Source organism: Schistocerca cancellata, chromosome 8, assembly GCF_023864275.1.
Source record: "Schistocerca cancellata isolate TAMUIC-IGC-003103 chromosome 8, iqSchCanc2.1, whole genome shotgun sequence".
Taxonomy (NCBI): domain Eukaryota; kingdom Metazoa; phylum Arthropoda; class Insecta; order Orthoptera; family Acrididae; genus Schistocerca; species Schistocerca cancellata.
The window spans coordinates 82,902,731-82,918,713 of NC_064633.1; the positions used below are offsets into that span (position 1 = coordinate 82,902,731).

General features: G+C 43.2%; 1 protein-coding gene across 1 annotated transcript in view; it reads right to left on the reverse strand.

Annotated features, from left to right (window-relative positions):
* LOC126095010 (myrosinase 1-like) overlaps nucleotides 1-15,983 on the reverse strand; it is a 128,756-nt gene that overhangs the window by 31,717 nt on the left and 81,056 nt on the right. The window contains exon 8 of the mRNA XM_049909668.1: nucleotides 15,466-15,581. Coding sequence (XP_049765625.1) covers nucleotides 15,466-15,581 — 116 coding nt within the window. The remainder of the gene's footprint in view (nucleotides 1-15,465; nucleotides 15,582-15,983) is intronic.

The window sequence follows — 15,983 nt, forward strand, 5'->3', positions numbered from 1 at the left end:
AAATTCATTCAAAATAATATATGATAAAGTAATGAATTAAGCACTCATGTACCTTGTGAAATTATAAAGACACTAATCAGAAGAGTCTTAAGCTCGATTTTGACAATAGCTACCGAATTTACTGACCAGGCCGAGTAATGACGAAAACGTGTCGAACCAAGTAAAACCAGAAAAATAGATATGTGGTGTCACCGCCAGACACCACACTTGCTAGGTGGTAGCTTAAATCGGCCGCGGTCCATTAGTACATGTCGGACCCGCGTGTCGCCGCCATCAGTACTTGCAGACCTAGCGCCACCACATGGCAGGTCTAGAAAGACGGACTGGCACTCGCCCCAGTTGTACGGACGACATTGCTAGCGACTAGACGTACGAGGCCTTCCTCTCATTTGCCGAGAGACAGTTAGAATAGCCTTCAGCTAAGCACATGACTACGACCTAGCAAGGCGCCATTAGCCTTGTGGTGTCACCGCCAGACACCACACTTGCTAGGTGGTAGCTTAAATCGGCCGCGGTCCATTAGTACATGTCGGACCCGCGTGTCGCCGCCATCAGTACTTGCAGACCTAGCGCCACCACATGGCAGGTCTAGAAAGACGGACTGTAATCCAATGTGCTTTGCACGCGTGGGTTCGTATCCCATCCTCACAGTCCGTCTTTCTAGACCTGCCATGTGGTGGCGCTAGGTCTGCAAGTACTGATGGCGGCGACACGCGGGTCCGACATGTACTAATGGACCGCGGCCGATTTAAGCTACCACCTAGCAAGTGTGGTGTCTGGCGGTGACACCACAAGATAAATATGAGAACTAAGCATTCCTAAGAAAATGAGACCTTATGTAGCGGGTAGGTCGGGGAAGAATGCCAGTGTGCACTCGGTGTGCTTGCCGGGGGGTCTCGTCCGTAATGTGGAGGAGGCCCTTCCGGCAGCTATTGAACGCACTGGGTGTGACCGGCTGCAGATAGTAGCACATGTCGGAACGAATGACGCCTGCCGCTTGGGTTCTGAGGCCATCCTTGGTTCCTTCCGGCGGCTGGCTGATTTGGTGAAGACAACCAGCATCGCACGCGAAGTGCAAGCTGAGCTTAATATCTGCAGCATAGTGCCCAGAGTCGATCGCGGTCCTCTGGTTTGGAGCCGTGTGGAGGGTCTAAACCAGAGGCTCAGACGACTCTGCGACTATAATGGTTGCAAATTCATCGACCTCCGTTATTGGGTGGAGAACTGTAGGGCCCCCCTGGACAGGTCAGGCGTGCACTACACACCGGAAGCAGCTGCTAGGGTAGCAGAGTACGTGTGGCGTGCACACGGGGGTTTTTTAGGTTAGAGGGACCCCCCCTTGGGCGAAACGATAAAATACCTGACGGCTTACCAGAGAGGACATTATCATCGTTGATAAAGAACGTCCGTCCTCAGAGACCAAAAACAGGAAAAGTTAACGTAATATTGGTAAACTGCAGGAGTATCCAGGGCAAGGTTCCTGAATTAGTATCTCTTATTGAAGGAAATAGTGCGCATATAGTATTAGGAACGGAAAGTTGGTTAAAACCGGAAGTGAACAGTAACGAAATCCTAGACACAGAATGGAATATATACCGCAAGGATAGGATAAACGCCAATGGTGGAGGAGTATTTATAGCAGTAAAGAATTCAATAATATCCAGTGAAGTTATTAGCGAATGCGAATGTGAAATAATCTGGGTTAAGCTAAGTATCAAAGGTGGGTCAGATATGATAGTCGGATGCTTCTATAGACCACCTGCATCAGCAACCGTAGTAGTTGAGCGCCTCAGAGAGAACCTGCAGAACGTCGTGAAGAAGTTTCGTGATCATACTATTGTAATAGGGGGAGACTTCAATCTACCAGGTATAGAATGGGATAGTCACACAATCAGAACTGGAGCCAGGGACAGAGACTCTTGTGACATTATCCTGACTGCCTTGTCCGAGAATTACTTCGAGCAGATAGTTAGAGAACCACCTCGTGAAGCTAACGTTTTAGACCTCATAGCAACAAATAGACCGGAACTTTTCGACTCCGTGAATGTAGAAGAGGGTATCAGTGATCATAAGTCAGTGGTTGCATCAATGACTACAAGTGTAATAAGAAATGCCAAGAAAGGAAGGAAAATATATTTGCTTAACAAGAGTGATAGGGCACAAATCGCAGAATATCTGAGTGACCACCATCAAACGTTCATTTCTGAGGAAGAGGATGTGGAACAAAAATGGAAAAAATTCAGAAACATCGTCCAGTACGCCTTAGATAAGTTCGTACCGACTAAGGTCCAAAGCGAGGGGAAAGATCCACCGTGGTATAACAATCATGTACGAAAGGTACTACGGAAACAAAGAAAGCTTCATCATAGGTTTAAGAGTAGTCGAATCATAGCTGATAAGGAAAAGCTGAACGAAGCGAAAAAGAGCGTAAAGAGAGCAATGAGAGAAGCATTCAACGAATTCGAACATAAAACATTGGCAAACAATCTAAACAAGAACCCTAAAAAGTTTTGGTCATATGTAAAATCGGTAAGCGGATCTAAATCCCCTATTCAGTCACTCGTTGACCACGATGGCACCGAAACAGAGGACGACCGAAGAAAGGCAGAAATACTGAATTCAGTGTTCCGAAACTTTCACTGCGGAAAATCGTAACACGGTCCCTGACTTCAGCCGTCGCACGGACGCCAAAATGGAAAATATTGAAATAAACGATATCGGAATTGAAAAACAACTGCTATCACTTAGTAGCGGGAAAGCATCCGGACCAGACGAGATACCCTTAAGATTCTACAGTGATTATGCTAAAGAACTTGCCCCCTTTCTATCAGCAATTTATCGTAGATCGCTGGAAGAACGTAAAGTACCTAGCGACTGGAAGAAAGCGCAGGTCGTTCCCATTTTCAAGAAGGGTCATAAATCAGATGCGAATAATTATAGGCCTATATCGCTTACGTCAATCTGTTGTAGAATAATGGAACATGTTTTGTGTTCTCGTATTATGACGTTCTTAGATAATACAAATCTCCTTCATCATAACCAACATGGATTCCGCAAACAGAGATCATGTGAAACTCAGCTCGCCCTATTTGCCCAAGAAATTCACAGTGCCGTAGACACTGGCGAGCAGATTGATGCCGTATTCCTGGACTTCAGGAAGGCATTTGATACGGTTCCGCACTTACGTTTAGTGAAAAAAATACGAGCTTACGGAATATCGGACCAGGTTTGTGATTGGATTCAGGATTTCCTAGAAGAAAGAACACAACATGTCATTCTTAACGGTTCAAAATCTGCAGATGTAGAGGTAATTTCGGGAGTACCGCAAGGAAGCGTGATAGGACCTTTATTGTTTACAATATACATAAATGACTTAGTTGACAACATCGGTAGCTCCGTGAGGCTATTTGCAGATGACACGGTTGTCTACAAGAAAGTAGCAACATCAGAAGACTCGTACGTACTCCAGGAAGACCTGCAGAGGATTAATGCATGGTGCGACAGCTGGCAGCTTTCCCTAAACGTAGATAAATGTAATATAATGCGCATACATAGGGGCAGAAATCCATTCCAGTACGATTATGCCATAGGTGGTAAATCATTGGAAGCGGTAACGACCGTAAAATACTTAGGAGTTACTATCCGGAGCGATCTGAAGTGGAATGATCACATAAAACAAATAGTGGGAAAAGCAAGCGCCAGGTTGAGATTCATAGGAAGAATTCTAAGAAAATGTGACTCATCGACGAAAGAAGTAGCTTACAAAACGCTTGTTCGTCCGATTCTTGAGTATTGCTCATCAGTATGGGACCCTTACCAGGTTGGATTAATAGAAGAGATAGACATGATCCAGCGAAAAGCAGCGCGATTCGTCATGGGGACATTTAGTCAGCGCGAGAGCGTTACGGAGATGCTGAACAAGCTCCAGTGGCGGACACTTCGAGAAAGGCGTTACGCAATACGGAGAGGTTTATTATCGAAATTACGAGAGAGCACATTCCGGGAAGAGATGGGCAACATATTACTACCGCCCACATATATCTCGCGTAATGATCACAACGAAAAGATCCGAGAAATTAGAGCAAATACGGAGACTTACAAGCAGTCGTTCTTCCCACGCACAATTCGTGAATGGAACAGGGAAGGGGGGATCAGATAGTGGTACAATAAGTACCCTCCGCCACACACCGTAAGGTGGCTCGCGGAGTATAGATGTAGATGTAGATGTAGATGTACATAAACAATTGTTATCCTTACCTAATCCAATTTTCTTTTAGACTAAGTTATTAGTAAGTAAGCAAATTCTAATACAATTTTTTTTCTGTATTTTTCATGTACGAAAACATGAATGGAAGCACGGACATGTGTCAAGTGAAATAGAGACCGCCACCATACGGCTCAACATGTTGCAGAACCAATCTTCCAGTTCCTGACCCACGACGTATTTCCAACGCAACATCACACCCCGACAACTACTCCAACTTCCACAGTGAAAGTGATGCCCTACTTTTCCTCCACTGTGAAAGTGTAATCAATTTCCCCACTCAAGTGCAGTGCTATCATTTATACCCGAAGTTCTACCACTCCCAGTGCAACTCATACCTACCCAAGTGTAGTGAAACATTTTTTTTGTTTTGCAGGTCATAAAAGCCACAAATAGGTAAAGTGCTACGTATTTACTGCAAGAAATCTTCGACGAAACAACGACAAAAATATTCCTGTAGTATGTCACTGTAAAACAAGAATGTCAATTTTTTGTAACATTTTTTCCACGAGTGCACACAGCACCCAGACTTCCTGCGAAGTCAAGTAATTTATTTCTTTGTTTTTTTTTTATATTTATTATGCCATGTCTAATGTATCTATGTATGTGTCTCTTTATCTTAATTTCATTATCTTTTACCGAGAAATGAACATTTGTTATCCTTGTACAATACATTAGAAAGGGCACAGTTCAATTGTCATGTAGTTACCCTATGGACAAATTACTATCAATTTCAGTCGTACGAATATACTTACCTGATACTCTGTATGTTAACCACTTTGCTTGATGTAATGTGTAAAATCTATTGTAAAGAATTTTTGCAAGTAATACTAACTTGTTTCACGAAAGCAATAATATCACGACTACGCGTGAGTCGCGATGATCCTGACGGAGTCATCGCTCCTCACGCGGGAAGCAATGTGATATTATTGGATTTCAGACATTTTGCATATGACAAAAGTACAGCCATCGAGCTGTAGTTTGTAATGATACTAAGCATGACAACGCGAGAGTAAAGAAACGAAATCTGTTTATAACGTGCGCCTATACCAAGACGCGCGGCCAGCGTTTAAAAGGTACTTTTAAATACTATGACTCGCTGGGCGCGGATATTTAAAATCATTGCCGTAGCGCTTGATAGCAAGAAGCTGCGAAACAGAAGAAAGAACAATTTATCATTTGTTAGGAAAATTCTAGAGTCTTTATAGTTGGTTGTACTTCTGGTCGCCGATATGTTAACATGTACTTCATTACCTTTGATGTTTGGTTGCTGACTTGTTAAGACGTGTTGTGTAGCACCGCTACAAGTTTAGTGTGAAAAACCACGTTATCATCAAGAAAGAAAACGCTTTTGTAGACCTAGTGACGATAAAAAATACTTACGCGCACGCCAGGACATTTAATTTTTTACAAAATATCACACATACAAAAGCAGCGATTGTTGGACTGCTCCATGTATGAGAAAAACATAAAAATGTAAGTTTTGTATTCATTGTAAATTTGGTAATGTTTATAGTTTAACCCTTTCTTCTTTGAGAATATACTTTTCCTCCACTGTACAGAAAATCTATGCTTATTCTTTTCTTTAAATTAACCACAAATAATGTTTATGTTTAAATGAACTTTGTTACAGGTTCGCTCTTTATCGCGGTGTGTCGATTGTATTTGGGAGACCACTAACGTGTTCAATTTACGATCTGACAATTTTTTTTACAAAATTTCACTGTTTTGCATTCATTTCCAATTTTTTTATTATTCAATTAGGTCCCTTAGGTAATTTCATTGAAGAGTCTGATTGCGTGAAAGCAATCCGGGTTAAGAGGTCATTTGAGAAACTATTTTCACGCAATCAATCCGTACGTCTCCTAAACACAATCTAGAACCGACGCATCGTCGATCATTCATTAATTTTTCTCTTTTTCCAAGTCGTACCAAGAAACGGCCAAGGAGAACTGCCGTGAGTACGCAATCTAGTGTTAAAAGGTTGCATTCTTTATCTTGTCGGCAAACATTGCCATGAATTATCAACATCAATGTTATATGTGGTTAAATAAGAAAAGTCACACAAAAAAAACCTTTTAACGCTAGAAAGGGTAATCGATAGTACTGGAAAGAGGTACCCTCCACCATGCACCACAGAACAGCTCGCATGGCATTCGATTGGATATAGGATATAGCAGCGTAGTTTTCTGCGACCATGGTCAGTTGACATAAGACTTTTCTGTGTATGGCGTTGCACCGTAATGTAAAAACCTATACTGGAGAAACCAACGTATTCGCCATGGTAACAGTGGCCTGGCGGCAGACCAGGAAGAAGACCACTGTAACCGTTGCCAAAACGTTGATGTATGACATGGTAGACGTACATTGCGGTGACAAAATACTTGGAACAGCGATATTCACATACACAGATGGCGGTAGTATCGCATAGACAAGGTATAAGGGCACTTTATTGGTGGAGCCGTCATTCATGTGAAAAGGCTTCCGACGTGATTATGGCCGCATACTTTGAATAAGAATACATTCCATTTCGAGAATCGTTACTGAATTCAATATTGCGCGATTCACAGTGTGAAGCATGTACCGAGGATAACAAATTTCAGGCGTTACCTCTCACCAAGGACAATGCGGTGGCCAACGGCTTTCATTTAATGACGGCAGGCAGCGGCGTTTGCGTAGAGTTGTCAGCACTAACAGACAAGTAGCGCTGCGCGAAATAACTGCAGAAATCAATGTGGGACGTACGACGAGTGTATCCGTTGGTGTTAATGGGCTATGGCAGCAGACGACCGGAGCGAGTGCCTTTGCTAACGGCACAACGTCGGCTGCAACGCTACTCGTGTATTCATGACCATATCTGTCAATGTCAATGAAATTCTCCAAGAGCAATGTAGCTTAAGATGTTCTTTAATTTGAAGGCTACCAGTGTCAGCATTTCACTATGCTGAAAAGGGTGAAACTGTTAGCCTTCAAAATAAAATAACATGTTATGTTACATGGCTGTTGGAGAATTTCATTGACATTGACAATCTATTTTACGTCTAGTAAGGTCATCCGAAGACCAGTATCAGTTGCAAAGCGATTTAGAAAAGAATGCTGTATGGTGTGGCAGGTGGCAGTTGACGCTAAATAACGAAAAGTGTGAGGTGATCCACATGCGTTTCAAAAGAAATCCGTTGCAATTCGATTACTCGATAAATAGTACAATTCTCAAGGCTGTCAATTCAACTAAGTACCTGGGTGTTAAAATTACGAAGAACTTCAGTTGGAAAGACCACATAGATAATATTGTGGGGAAGGCGAGCCAAAGGTCGCGTTTCATTGGCAGGACACTTAGAAGATGCAACAACTCCACTAAAGAGACAGTTTACACTACACTCGTTCGTCCTCTGTTAGAATGTTGCTGCGCGGTGTGGGATCCTTACCAGGTGGGATTGACAGAGGACATCGAAAGAATGCAAAAAAGGGCAGCTCCTTTTGTATTATCACTTAATAGGGGAGAGAGTGTGGCAGATACGATACGCGAGTTGGGATGGAAGCCATTAAAGCAAAGACGCTTTCGTCGCGGCGAGATCTATTTACGAAATTTCAGTCACCAACTTTCTCTTCTGAATGCGAAAATATTTTGTTGAGCTCAACCTACATAGGTAGGAATGATCATCAAAATAAAATAAGAGAAATCAGAGCTCGAACAGAAAGGTTTAGGTGTTCGTTTTTCCCGCGCGCTGTTCGGGAGAGGAATGGTAGAGACATAGTATGATTGTGGTTCGATGAACCCTCTGCCAAGCACTTAAATGTGAATTGCAGAGTAATCATGTAGATGTAGATGTAGATGTAGATGCTTAACCAGCCGATGTCCCGTGTCCATGATAGACGAACAGAGATGGCATGACCATATCTGTTGGACCCTAGACGACTGGCAACCGTGGGCTGGTCACGCGAGTCCCGATTTCCGTCGGTAAGAGCTGACGGCAGGGAAAGAGTGTGACGCGGACGCCACGAAGCAATGAACCCTAGTTGTCATCAAGGCACTGTGCAAGGTGGTGGTGGCTCGACAATGGTGTGAGCCGTGTGGAATGGAATGGGCTGCATCCTCTGGTCCAGCAGAACCGATCACCGAATGCATCCTGGTTATATTTGGCTACTTAGATACCACTTGCATCCATTCATGGACTTCATGTTCCCAAAAAGCGATGGTATTTTTGTGGATGACAATGCGCCATCTCACCGGACTACACTTGTTCGCCGTTCGTTTGAAGAAGATTCTGGATAATTCAAGTGAATGATTTGGCCACTCAAATCTCCCAATATGAATCCCATCGAACGTTAATCGGACATAATCGAGAGGTCACCTCAAGCACAGTGTCTTGCACCAGCAATACTTACGCAGATGTGGAAGTCTATAGCGGCAGCATTTCTGCAGAGGACTTACAACGATTTGTTGAGTCCTTGCCACTTCGAGTTGCTGCACCACACCGGACAAAAGGAGCTCCGACACGATATTTGTCAACTGATTGTACAATGATGACAATGTAATGGAGTCGTCTACAAGAAGGCAGTAGCAAATAGCACGAATACCTGTATGGGAATAGCTGACTGATGATGCAGTTGACCCGAGCATATGTACAATAGTAGGATCAACGTGTAGGTACTAGGTTTGTTTCTAAATAACATATGGGAAAAGAAGAAGATCTACGCTACCCTATCTGGAATACGATGTCATCGTCAGTCCACTCTCGAACAGCATGTGAGGGGAGAGAAAATGAACAATGCTGTTTTCGAAGCCTGAATCTTTCTGCATTCTTGAAGGACCCCACAGTTGTCTGTCGTTGTGGCTGACCCACGCAGCAGCTGCACCAATTTAGGTATGGTCTGATGGATTAAGTGTTGGCAGCTCTGTGACACTGTGAGGAACGTATTATGTAGGTATTTGAAGAAAAAAGACGACGTATTTGTTGTTGTTGTTCTAAGACTCTGATGACCCTTTGGCGCCGGCATCGTTTATCCAGTACAGCGATCATAGTAGTACGTTGAAGGATATTAGACCACATATAAAGACATATATGCGTCCTATATAGAGACATACGTAGACAATATTTGGTATTGGTGAATCGCAGGTATTATGCGTCTGGCTTTCTTGGCGCAGCTCTAGTTTATTAAATGTGCAGAGCAAGGCTTCCTTGGGCATTGCTCTGGGGAACTATGCTGCTATAGTTCTACCATTAAAAACCTACATCTGGTTCAGCAATCATAAAGTAGATTAGGGCACGAACAAAGTCATATAGAGAATCATTTTGACCCACCCAGTACGTTTCTGTGGAACAGGAATTAAAATCGTTAACGATCGTTACAGCCCACACAGTGAACCGCACAGTGACGTGTTTATGTGTAGAGCCTAACCTATGGGAAGGCTGCAGCACCGGTAGGCTGTAGCGATTCGCAGAGGTTTGATAGTTGGTGAGAGTCGGAGCATCTTAATAGGCGAAGAGACCTGCTATTGTTTAGTGCACTAGTAACTAAAAATCACTCGAAACAGTAACAATCGTAAAATATCTGGAGTGACATATGATGTATCTTCTAGAGTGCAGGCTTGTAGAGTATGTGTTTAGATATAGGAGGGCGGTAACAGCAGGATGGTGTAGTGATTTGCAGGGGTTCCAGTGGTTTCTTTCTTTCTCGCTGTGATATCAGTTTTGGATAGGTAGTGACAGTTTGCGGATCGAGACGGCTTTGTATCTGATGGGATTGCGGAATCATGAGAATATCACGAAGCTCTTAAAAATGCATACAATAGCACTTAAAATGCAGGGAGATGAGAAACCACCGCAGGAATTCCATATGTGATCCATATAGCTTCGTTGTGCACGTACTCGACTGCATTCAATGAATCCATATATACCTCCCGCCTGGAAACCTATCCACACTGCTCTGTAACGTTGTTAATGTACAGCCCCGCCCAAAAACAAAACCGAGACACAACCGAGCAATAATGAATGCCAGCTTGAGGACGAAAAGTAACGTGGGTGGCAATGTCGTAATCAGCAGGTTCCGTGAGTGAATGGAAAAATGTTTCCTGACAAGACGCACCAAAGATGCAGTCGACATTTTGCACTTTAAGCAGATATTTTCAGTGCAATGCAGTGAAAGCTAGGTTTTCTTCCACAACGAAACAATATGCTGACAGTGTTTGGAGGAGTGCTAATAAAAGGTATTTTTAATCAACGAGGGAAAGCCCAGGAAACACCTCTATCGGAGACTCGTCTTTATTTTGCAGGCGTTTCGTATTCTTGAAGCAATGTGTGTGTGTGTGTGTTGTGTGTGTGTGTGTGTGTAGTTCTTCATGTTTTAATATCATGTCAGGATATAGTTCTTTCTTTTTTTTTTCAGAGCAGTATGTTAGAACCATATAGAAAAGTAATAACACCGGTGCGCTGTACCGTCAGCGATGGACTGTACAATGGATTGCAGGTATTTGCTTAGATGCCGATATAGAATGATCCATTTGTCTCTAAGAAAGTTGTAGCGAATTGTAGGAAGACATGTAGGGTGCGATGACTGGTAGTTAATTCAAATGTAAATAAATAATTGCATGTAAATAATGCCAATCATACAAACTGTCAACAGATGTTCGTACAGTCATGTTCTGCACGGAAGATGGCATTCCGGTGAACGGGCAACTACACTAACGATGACGTCAGGACACCTACCAAATGGCGTAGAGTTTTCTGGGTATTCCCATATCACCATCGCTGTATACGTAGTCACAGACGGTGCAGTATGGCACAGAGAAAATATGCCACAGAGAAGATGTGGCACAGAGAAGACGCCTATCAGACTCTCTGCGGATGAGGGCCATAGGAAGAATGGAAGCAGTACAGTCGCAGACTGATGTGGCCTGATGGCTTAATGTGAAGCGTTCTGTTGTTTCTCGAATGTGGCGGCAGTTTATAGAGACCGAAACTGTATCCCGAGAACCAGGACAGGGCCGACATTATGTGACATCAGAGAGAGAGAGAGAAAGAGAGAGAGAGAGAGAAAGAGAGAGAGAGAGAGAGAGAGAGCAACGTAAGGACACGACGGTACCGCCTTAGTACTGCACGGCAACTGGCATCCAACCTCGCAGCATCCATTGAAGGTGTCGTATCGAGGCAAACGGTGTACGGGAGGCTTCGGCAGAGTGTATTATACTGTCGGAGACCTGCTGTATGTGTACCTCTGACGCGTCTTCACAGGAGGGAACGCCTAGAGTGGAGTCGTCAACATGCCATTGCGATTTGGTCTGGAGGGTGACTCTGGATGGATTCGCATCTGGAGGGAACGTGGAACAGGATTTAGGTTGAATCGGCAAGGTTTAACTGCTATCAGGATCTTGAAGAGATCTCGGGAGGTCATGTGCAGTTGTTGCGAGGCGTTGTGAGCCCACATTTCTAATCGATGGGCGATAATGCTCGACTTCATAGAGCACGGGTGGTTTTCTTGGAAACGGAAGGTAATGCACGCTTGATATGGCCTGCTCGCTCTCCCGATTTGATTCCTGGGGAGTATGTCTGGGATGCAGCAGCGAGACGGGATGCTTCACGTCAGCACCCACCAAACACTCTCCAAGACTTGCGCGGTGCTCTGCAAGAAGAGTGGGCGCTATTGCCTCAACATGAGACTGATGACCCAATTCACAGCATGCTCCGTCGTTGTCAGGCCTGTATCGCTGTCAGATGTGGTCACGCCCCGTACTGAGCACATTAATCAGTTGTCGGAATGTGTGTGCAAAACCGTTGTTGAAAAAAAAAGAAGTCCGCAGCTCGTGGTCTTGCGGTAGCGTTCTCGCTTCCCGGGCCCGGGTTCCCGGGTTCGATTCCCGGCGGTGTCAGGGATTTTTCTCTGCCTCGTGATGACTGGGTGTTGTATGATGTCCTTAGGTTAGTTAGGTTTAAGTAGTTCTAAGTTCTAGGGGACTGATGACCATAGATGTTAAATCCCATAGTGCTCACAGCCATAGGAACCATTTTTTTTTTTAAAGAAAACATTTTTGTTATCGTTATGAATGTTGCAGTTGTTTACGTTCCGTATTCTTTACATTGTTTCTGATTTATTGTCAGCTGTCTAAATTGTTTTGTGGGAAAATAAGTGCAACCTTCCAACATTTTCATTTGTTGCTTTAATTTTGGACACCAGTGTATTAATCCCCCTCTCGATCTTCCACGTGCTGTAGTCTCAATATTTCGTCGTAATTTCTGTGCATTTAGAAGATGGAACGCGTAAAGCAACGTTGAAATGTTACTGTTGACTCCTTGACGGTACTGAGCTATAATTTCTCGGAAAAAAAGAAGAAAACGAGGCACTTGCAGTGTATAGCAAATCTCTAACTAATCTCAACCTGTCTGCTTCGAGTTTTTCTTTCCTTTTTAAATATTGCTTGCTATTTGACCAGTAAACGGATCTCCGGATCTCCGCTAGTAATTATCCGGCTTCATTCGGCCAGGTTTTACACGGGAGCAAATACTCCAATAAGTTTTGTTAAACGTGCTCTCTGTGTTGTGGCGGTGGCGGGTCTCGGCGGCTTACTCTACATAACCTCTGCCCGTAATCTTACTGCAGCCCTGTGCATACGGGGAGGTGAGAGACCATTGCCTATGCTTTTTTTTTTATCAGGGGTTGCTTGGTGTGACATAGTCAGAAGCGACGAGGCAACAGTCGTGATATCAGTACACAAGCGCTCGGGAGCGATTCTACTATTCTCTTACTGAGTCTCATCTGTTTTGAGTGGCCATTTTCGTTTAGACGTCCGCGCCGAAATTGCCGGTGTTGTGAAAGCTGTCTGCTGTGGAGTTTGGCAACTGAATGGTAAGTATGAGGTTCTGAGGGACTATCCTTATTACAGAAGCCAAAAGATAGCAAATAAATGTAGGAAAAAACAATGACAATAGAGTTTTAGATCAAAGCAGATTTCATAGTGGACGTTCTTGTCAAAGGTCTTGTGGTAAACCGTTCACACTCCCGAGAACTGAAAGAATAGGAAAAGTGTCACCCAAACATTTCAGAACACATTCGTTTATTTGCTCGAGAAAACATATGCTAGCATCATTAGAGAGCATTTAGAACGTAGTAAACTGCGCCTTTTTCTTTTATCCTTTTTATCTTTATTTCTTCCTACGTGCCAAATAACAACGAAAATTATTTTTCTCGTCCAGCAATTCTGACTTTTTCACTGTTGAAATAATTTTTATTAAAACACGTTTATCTATTTATGTTGTTATTTATTCATAATGTATTTTTTTTCTCATCACCCTTCTTTCAGATATCTCGTCTCTCTTGCAGGGAAATACGAGTAGGAAACAAATACGAAGACCTTGTGTAGCTTTTCGGTGTGCCACGAAAGCACAAAATCCATTTCTATAATAGGAGTAAACTCGACCAGAATAGGTTATAGCTTACAGTGTTAGCAGCTGCCGCCATAGTCCCTTGTCTCTGCTCACGCGCAGCGTCCAGCATACTCGGAAATTTATAACTCCACGCTCTGCGTAGTCTGCTCACTGACGTCACAGACACACTCGCAACGTGGTTGGTTGCCTATTTACGCGCAAGCACGAAAGTTGATTGATTTGTTAGAAGAGACCAAACAGCGAGGTCATCGGTCTCATGGGATTAGGGAAGGATGGGAAGGGAAGTCGACTGTGCCCTTTCACAGGAACCATCCCGGCATTTGCCTGAAGTGATTTAGGGAAATCACAGAAAACCTAAATCAGGATGGCCGGACGCGGGATTGAAGCGTCGTCCTCCCGAATGCGAGTCTAGTGTGCTAACCACTGCGCCACCTCATTCGGTCGCAAGCACGAAAAGCGCGTGCTTCGAGTAGTCGATTTTCACCAGAAAGTCTCTTGTTAGCGTGCTCTGCGGTGCAATAACAATACACTGTTCGAAGTACGGAAGCTATTTTTTTGTTTGTTCTTAAAGCGCATAGCTCTCTCTCTCATGTTCTTATCCCGTAAGTAGCAGCGTAAATGCGGGATATTACCGGCGTAAATACCTTTCTATAGAAGCGTTCCCACCGTTATGTTTGCCAAGTGTAAGGGACTGTATTTATCCGTATCTTCTTCAAAAGTGAGGGAAAATCGTTAAACAGCAGCGAAACCTATGTTTACGGTTGTTTTCTTGAAGGGTGGAGGAAAATCGGTAAAGTAGCACCGAAACCGATATTCACGCGCAGCTTCTTAAAAAAAGTCAGTTAAATTACCTCGAAGTCGTGAATAGCGTCATACGTTGTGAAAAATAGCATTGGTTGCATTACTCTGCCAGAAATTTGAGAAAACAGGAGCCAAAACGATTGGATGTAGTACCGTGCTGGAAATCTCTGAATATTATTTGAGTTTGCTTACCGTGCTGGAAATCTATGAATATCATCTGAGTTTGCTTTCTCGAGCGAGGTGCGGTTTACGAATGCCAAATCCCCTTTCAGGATTGCGGTGGTGGGGACTGGACCAGTAGGAGCACACTGCGCCAGTGCGGGAAGGAGACGCAGTTTTGGGTAATAAATTACGACTTTTATGACGACAGTTATCACTTTAAGCTAAAAGCATTTGACCACTAGTTAACTCCTGGGTAAACATGAGCACAAGTGCAATACTCAGAAGCCATCTTGAACATAAATTACGATAATCACAATCACAGTTATTGTCCATTAACTATGTTGTAAATAAACAAAAAAAGGGCAGGTTATTCACATAAGGGACATTAAACTGGGCTGGGCCAAGTGACTGGTTTGTTTACAAAAGGAGAATAATTGGGGCTTCGGGGTAATGTGCGAACTGCCCCACTGTTAAGATTATGATAGTACGTTGTATGAACACAGTTAAATGACTCTTATGATTGCAGTCGGATATGCTGACCCCCACAGTTGTGCTTGGATTATACGCCGCACCAATGACCCTATAGTAATCACTATACATCCAACATACACGACTTTTTGTTTGAGCGAATGCACCTCTTAACTCTCTGCGTGTCGCCACCATAGCAACGACTGTAGTTACTACTTATAAGTTTACATTCAGTGCCTAGCTTCATCAGATATTGTTGCTAAATATTGTAATTTTCACGTATCTGATGACTGCGTCTGAGGGGCGAAACTGGTTAGGGAATCGATTTGTATGCGAGTTGTGGTTTTTTTATATGAATATTGAATATTTCTAGTAATGGTAATAGCTTACTCTAGAAACGGAGGTGATGACGCCAGAGTCGCGGGTTTTGGACGGCGATATACCAGTCACGCCTGACGTCACGTAATCTGTTTGGTAGTGATTCACTCCAATAAAGTCAGCCGATCCTGCAAGAAAGATAATTGCTGTAACTTAATCCACGTTATAACACAAAGAGAGAACAATATAGGACAGAACTGTATCAAGGTAGCTAGTATTATCTCGTGCAGCTGTTATCGGTAAAAATATTACTTTCGACAACTATTACACTTCTAAGTAACACTATCTACTAAACAATGATGTTAATGTAGGGCAGTTATTACTTCTGTTTGCAGTGATGTATATAACTGTTGGTCCTCTTTATTTTTTTTCGTGCAGCCATTAACGTGTAACCACAAATAAAATTCAGATTAAGGACAACCCAAAAGAATTTATTGACGGTCAACTCGTACTCCACTGACGAATTTCTTAACAAAATCAACTGATGCGTATATATCATTAACAATATCAAACAATCTGAGTATTATGAA